The sequence below is a fragment of the Solanum tuberosum genome, unplaced genomic scaffold (genome assembly GCF_000226075.1).
Source record: "Solanum tuberosum cultivar DM 1-3 516 R44 unplaced genomic scaffold, SolTub_3.0 scf00432, whole genome shotgun sequence".
Lineage (NCBI taxonomy): Eukaryota > Viridiplantae > Streptophyta > Magnoliopsida > Solanales > Solanaceae > Solanum > Solanum tuberosum.
The window spans coordinates 433,384-440,467 of record NW_006239355.1 but is presented as its reverse complement, the minus strand read 5'-3'; the positions used below and the strand labels follow the sequence as shown (position 1 = coordinate 440,467).

Below are 7,084 nucleotides of genomic sequence, written 5' to 3'. Positions count from 1 at the left end.
AATGCACAAAATTTAAATGATAAGATACAAATTTTAATTTAAAAATATAATACATAATATAATAATTTAAATACAAGATAACGATACAATACAATACATAACATAATAATTTTAAAAATCACAAGAATAATTTATTAATCCGGTAGTTTGGTTCTAGATTTAACAATATTCGAAAAAGGAAGTATGTAGGGTATGATTTAGAGAAGTTGTGGTTGTAATTGCGATAGTGCTTGTCGATTTCTTTTTTTAATTTTTCGTATAGTTGTTCTTTAGAAATTTAGAATAAAATATAATTTAATATTAAATAAAAATTTCAAAAACTAAATTTTGTATAGCATGAAGATTATATAGGATGATTATTAAAGAAAGAAAAGATTTATATTACGAAATAAGAAATTAAAAAAGAAATAAAAATAATAATATAATATTGAAGAGAGAGAAAAAAATTCTTTTTTAGAGAGTAAAATAGAAAATTGGGTTGAAGTTGGTTGTCTGAAAAAATAAAGAACTCAATAATTAAAAAGTAAAATAGAGTGTAGGATTGGAGATGCCATAAGCACTGGAACCAGTAACCAAAGATGAAATTGCATGAACTGCTCTTTAAAGGGAGATAAATTCTTTAATGACAAAAAGTCGGAAAAACATATGAGACATTATGATGTAAAAAAAATAAAATTGCCTTTTTACAAAACAAATAGGAAAAATGAAGATTTCCTTGTGAAATGATCCCCAACTTATATTTTCAAAAAAGTTAATTTTCATGTTTAATTAGTTTGATCTATTACTTTTGTTAGTTTGTTAAAAAGAAATAATTGTTTTCCTTTTCAACAGTTTTCTAAGTCTATTTTTCTTGTTTTAAAAAAATTAATTTTCTACCTGATATATTTAAAATCATAATATTGAAAAATATTCTGATATTGATATATTTTTAATTTAAAATTACACGATTCAAAAATGTTTGTATTTCTTAAGTTTTGTAGCAAGTGAAAATATAGTTCAAATAAATTAAAACAAAAAAAAATTATTTATGAAAATATAGTTCAAATAAATTTTATTCCTCCATAGCCAATGGGTGTAGCCCATCCCAGGCCCCCAAAAGTAGCGATCGTAATCCGCCGACGCAAACTCATTCCATGTCAGCATTTCGCCAAACAAACACAAATTTTATCCCTCCATCCCAAAAAACCATTTTCGAATATTTACGACCCAAACATTATTATTATATTTTCCTTATTAATTTGAGTATTATTATTACTTTCAAATTGGGGTTAGGAAAAGAATAAAGAATCGAACTACGCAAATTAAAATAACCAATTAATTGAATTACTAAATTATTAATACATTCATTCTCTTTTTCTTTTTGGTTTGGTGTCAGCCTGTCAGCATTCGTCTATCCTCTTCTTTTTTTAAGAATTGACAGATAACTAACAGTAGTACTTTACTATTAACAAAGCCTCTAGTACACCATATTACAATGAAAATTTATATACTAATCACAATATCTTTATACTAATTTTAAAAAGAAATAAAATACTTTTATTCTTGTTATCACAAGTTAACATTAACACCAAGCAGAAGCAACGGTGAGGGTTTTTCCCATCCATCCAAACCTAATACCCCCACTTTGTTCATTTACATTAAATCCCGGGTTGCCACGTGGGCCCGAATTAAGCCTCTTAAGCAGTGAATCAGCAATTTGTTGACTCATGGGCCTAGGCCCGAACCCAGCCATACTCATTCGGGCCCTCCATTTACCAAACACCTCGCATCTCTCTACACGATCCCTCCCTTCACACGCTACCGAGTTTGTTAATTTACGACTCAGCCCTTCTTCGATCTTGACCCGACCCGTTTCATCTTTTGATACAGTTGCGTCCAGTGAATCCAACAATGCTCCGTAATAGCCACACGCCTCGTTTACACGCGCCACAAACGCCGCCGTGTTCCCGTTCAGCTCTTGCTCTACTAATGTCACCACCTTTGGTGATAACCCCTTCACTCGCCGGAGAAGCTCGTCTCTTAGATTCTCTGTTGTTACGCTCTCGTCGGGTAATCTGTATAATCTGTATGCGAAATTCACTGCTAAAGCTTCGTCGTGTTCAATCCCTAATTTTTCCCTACTCAAATCGGTGATTGAACATGAAATTATATTGAAAATCAAGGAAATCCCAACTTTGTTTGCTAGAGTTTTCAGATCATCTTCAATGGAATTTACTCTGCTATCAGCTCTGCCCGTGAACTCTGTTGTGATCGCCGTGATTTTTAAGCTGATGGGATAATCTGTATTCTTGGTAGCTAGCGCGTGTAGTAAATGCAAGTATTGTCCACCTTGTCCTATGTCGAAATCAATGACGTGAATTATGTTTGAGGGATGATCAGCTACAGCTTCAACAATGGCTAAATTAGCTGCCATGAATCCAAGCTTGAAACACGGGGATATCTCGTAGAGATTTTGGGTTGAAACTGCGTGCTCTTTGCTATGCAGCTCCATCACCGGCGGTGGATACTCCGTGGAGTTCACGCGCGATCGGAGTGCCGACACCATGTACGCCGTCAGCCGCTGTTCGGAAGAACCTCTAACATCAGCGACCTGTGCGAGGCGCGTGAGGATCTGTACTGCAACATTGGTTTTTCCGTCGGTTATTGCGGTAGCAGCTTCGACAATAGACTGCTTGGGAGAAGATACTGGCGGAGATTCCATAGAAGAAGAACATGAAGACGTAGATGATGCCGGAGATAGGTGGTTACTAATCGGAGTTATCAGATTCTTTATTGTTTCCGACCACTCATCGTTGTTAGTCACAACAGAGACTGTATCTTCTTCTTCCTCATTGTTGTCTTCTAGGAGCTGTTTCTCTAACTCATGCAGTCGATTCATCATTTTTTCCTCTGATTCCTGGTATAAACTGTTCTGTACCTGATTTAGGTAAGAAGCAACTGCAGAACAATCCGGGTTACCAGAAGATAAAACCCCATTGGTGTTCGCCGTGGAAATCGGGAGGGGATGGCGTGCAGTCATCGGAGAAAATTCAGATGAAATCGATGAGGATGAAACAGAGTAATCTAGAGGAGAAATTGGAGATGCCTGCTGGTAACTTCTAGGCTTTACGTTACGAAGATAAAATCCCAAGCCTTGCTGTTGTTGCTGTTGCAGAAATTGAAATTGCTGCTGCTGTTGTAGAAACTGAAACTGCTGCTGCTGTTGAAAGGCTGCGAGTGATCGTTTGCCGATGAACGTAGGTCTCCGGTGGAAATTCTGAGAAGCTCCATCAGGACGGTGGGGGAATTGAATTTGTGGCTGAGCGTTGTTCATCGGAATCAAGTTGGATCTTCCGGCGCCGCCGTAAAAGTCAGGAACTCCGCCTGAGAAATCCGAGGACATTTTTTGCTTTTTGAGGAAAAAGAAGCTTTCAATTTGCAACTGATACCTCAACCACTGCAAAAAGTTTGGATTTTTATAAAAATAAAATAAAATTATGCATTAAACAAAAAGTGGGTTTTGATTCACTAGTTTATAGGTAGGGTATTTAATCTAAAGAGGTTTGATTTGGAGCCGTTGGATTATGATATTTAATTAATATTTAAGGAGAATGGAGGGTTGGATATTGAGGATGAGGAACAAGTTGGATTATTAAACAGTTAAAAGCTGGCGGACACACCAAACACGCGCCTTAATCACGCGTATTTTCACTTAAAAGAATGGGGAATGATGGAAAAGTGTCAGTATAACAGACAAAGTTGTTAATTCGTCATGTCTAAGGTTCCAACAAAATTTAGCAAACCTCTATAAATTCGCTAAAATAAAAACTTCTTCAAAACACTTAGATACAAAAAAATAAAAAAAATTGTGGCTAAATTAAAGATATAATAAATATATTAAAATATTATTTAATTTAGTGATTTTAAACATGTCACAAGGAAAATTAAAATTAATTTTTTTTACACATATCTCATAATGTTAAAAGCTAATTATATCATATCTCAATTCTTTTTCAAATTACAAAAATTTCTTAAATTTGGTGGAAGCCGAATTCACTCAAAACGTCTCGATACATCGCATTCTGATTTCGGATACAACCTTTAACGTCCCAATACATCACAGTTTGATTTCAGATACATCACTCAACGTCTTTTCGATACATCACGTACGTCTCGATACATCGCGTAAAGTGATGTATCCGTCCGATATATTGCATAAAGTGATGTATCCGACCGATATATTGTTTTAAGTGATGTATCCGATCGATACATTACTTTAAATGATGTATCCGACCGATACATAGCGTAAAGTGATGTATTTGAAAATGAGAGTAGAAATTCATGTAATTTTTAAAAATGCTATAGTATGTTAAAGAATATAATAAATTGTGTATTTAGGTAATTTCTAAAATTAAGTGTTTCCATAAAAAGAAAGGAAATTATTTTTGAAACAGATTAAAAAGGAAAACATATTATTCTTTTTAAAATAGAGAGTGTAGTTATTTTAAATTTTAATTTATATAGTCTCTCCGCTTATAAAAAATGAACTATTTTTCTTTTCATATATTTTAAAAAGAATGATTTATTTCTTTTTTGACAATACTTTAATTTAAAATTTTCACCTGTCATGTTTAAGGCCACCAAATTAAAGGATATTTTGGTATATTTAATATAATTTTAATTTCGGATCATAGAATTTAAAATATTTTTTATTTTTTAAAATTGCGTGTGAAATTAAACTAGATAATCCTTTTAAATGAATTGAGTATATATATTTTTGTACTTTCTACTATATTTAGTAGGCGTTAGGTGATAAAATTTAAGATTTCAACTCTTAATTTTTTATTTTAACTTATCAAAAAAATTAATTTCAAATTTCAAAAGTAAATTATTATTTTTAAAAAAAAATACACAATATGATCCATAAGTATATATTTTTAAAAATACAAATCATTATAATTTTCGCAAAAAATACTCATGTTTGACGTGAATAAATTATATCTTCCATATGAAAAATTTATATTTAAAATAACTAAATTTTACTATCGTTGATCCTTTAAACAAGTAAATTTTTGTAAAATTATATATATTTAATATAGCATAATCGCAAAAAATAGCTATAGAGAAAAGATGTAGACATGATTAAAAGAAGATTAAACTAAGTCGAATAATATTAATGACATTCAAATTGGTATGATTATAATTGAGATTGCCTTTCATTGTTCACATGGCTTAAAATATAATGGATTTTCCATTTTTCAAAAGACTCATAAAGCTCATTCATTTAAACTTAAATTTATTATATGTATGTACACATGGATGATGACTCTCTACAGTTCTAATCTAAACAAATTAGTGTAACCTTTGAGAATCTAACCCCAACTTTTTAAACTTTATTTAAACAATTACACAAACATATTCTCTCTCTTTTTCAGTTCATAAAATAGAAAAAAAAATATATGCTGACACGTGTCGATAGCTAGCTTTATTTTGCGTGTCTGAAATCAAAAACCTGGGGAAGGTAGCGTAGCTTTTCTAAAACAATCTAGAGGGTGTGTTTGGTAGGGGAAAATATTTTCTTGTTTTCTCGTGTTTGATTGAATAATTTTTTTAAAAAAAATAAAAAATTCTTAAAAATAAAGAAAATGACTTTCTCAATGAAAATAAAGAAAATAAGTTTTATAAGTGACATATTCTCAAACCTCATATCCAGTGGTGGAGCCACCTTACATTTAGGGGTTCAATCGAAATGCCTTTGGCAGAAAATTATATTATTTATACATGATTAAAATATTTTTTAGGTCTATATAGTACATGTCGAACCCCTTTCGACTACTTCGTGTGTCTATTTTTTTATACTTTGAACCCCCTATTAAAAATTATGACTCCACCACTGCTCATGTCCTTACCCTTGACCATCCCATCCCGAGGCCCGACATTCTACCCCTCACATCCATATAATATTTTGTTAGATTTCATACAAATGTTATTCATAAATAAGAGATCACAACTTGTTTTTCACAAAAAAAAAAAATAGTATCTCCTACGTACCAAACAGAATGAGAGAGAGTAATATTTTATTAGTTTGATGCATGTAAAAAGAAAGAGAGCAAATTGCGACTTCTCTTCCGTGTTTCATTTGTGTTTGCGTCTTCGGTTTAAGGTCAACTAACTACCTCTTTAATTTGGTGTCAATTGACAAAATCACTACGTACTTACCTTCCAACATACTCGAATCTCTTTTCCTCTCTTTTTGTTTTCGATTATTTATTTATTTAAAACACAAAAGTATGTTTGGCATAACAAAGATTCACTATCAAAAAAAGGTGCATGATATCGTTATTTTATACTTCTTGATACAATCAAAGGAATGAGTTATATGTTATAGGGTCGGGCATGGGCTTAAAATAGGGACGGATCGTTTTTTAAGGTTCGAACTAATTTAAGTTGATTTGGGGATTTCCGTCAATATAGGGGCACAAATGATTAAATTAGTAACGGCAGGGGTAAGAATAACTTCATTTTAACGGCAAGGGAATAATCAACCAATAAAACAAAGTTGAGGGTATTTTTTTATCCTTTTCCCTATATTTAAAGTTGGACACCCTTAACAAAAGTTATGTCTTTGGAGCAGTGATAATGAATGTCCATTTGAATGAAGGAGTTTCGGGTTTGAATCCCAAGTAGTACAATATTTTTTTTTTATATTTTGAAATCTACATACAATTATTCTTGGACATCCTTAATAAAAATTTATCGTTCTGCCACTGCGAGAGAGGGAGGAGAAAGGATGAATACAATTGTATTCATTGTATTTCAATTACAATTGATATGGAATATAAAACAGTTATGCGTTAAATAAATACAAAAGCAAAATAAATACAAAATACAATCCTCTCTGCCCTCTCTCGATCTTGCTCGGCACTCTCCTCTCTCTCGATTTCGCTCGTCTCTCTCCTCCTACTATTTATCCATTTTGATACAAATCAACAAAAAAATACAACGAATCTAAATCCTTAGCAAATTAAAATGTAACCGTGAAATGTAATTATTAAAACTGTAGCTAAGTAATCATATTTAAGACATAGTATTTGCTATGTTAGAA

The 7,084-nt window shown here is 32.0% G+C and overlaps 1 protein-coding gene across 1 annotated transcript; it reads right to left on the bottom strand.

Annotated features, from left to right (window-relative positions):
• Positions 1–1,421: 1,421 nt before the first annotated feature.
• Positions 1,422–3,503, bottom strand: LOC102601000 (scarecrow-like protein 8). Its single transcript, XM_006363269.2, has one exon. It carries the CDS (start codon positions 3,380–3,382, stop codon positions 1,562–1,564), a length of 1,821 nt encoding a protein of 606 aa, XP_006363331.1. The 5' UTR covers positions 3,383–3,503; the 3' UTR covers positions 1,422–1,561.
• Positions 3,504–7,084: the final 3,581 nt, after the last annotated feature.

What these genes read in the sequence shown, in the direction of transcription:
- LOC102601000 (XM_006363269.2), bottom strand. Translation starts at nt 3,382, where the DNA reads ATGTCCTCGGATTTCTCAGGCGGAGTTCCTGACTTTTACGGCGGCGCC.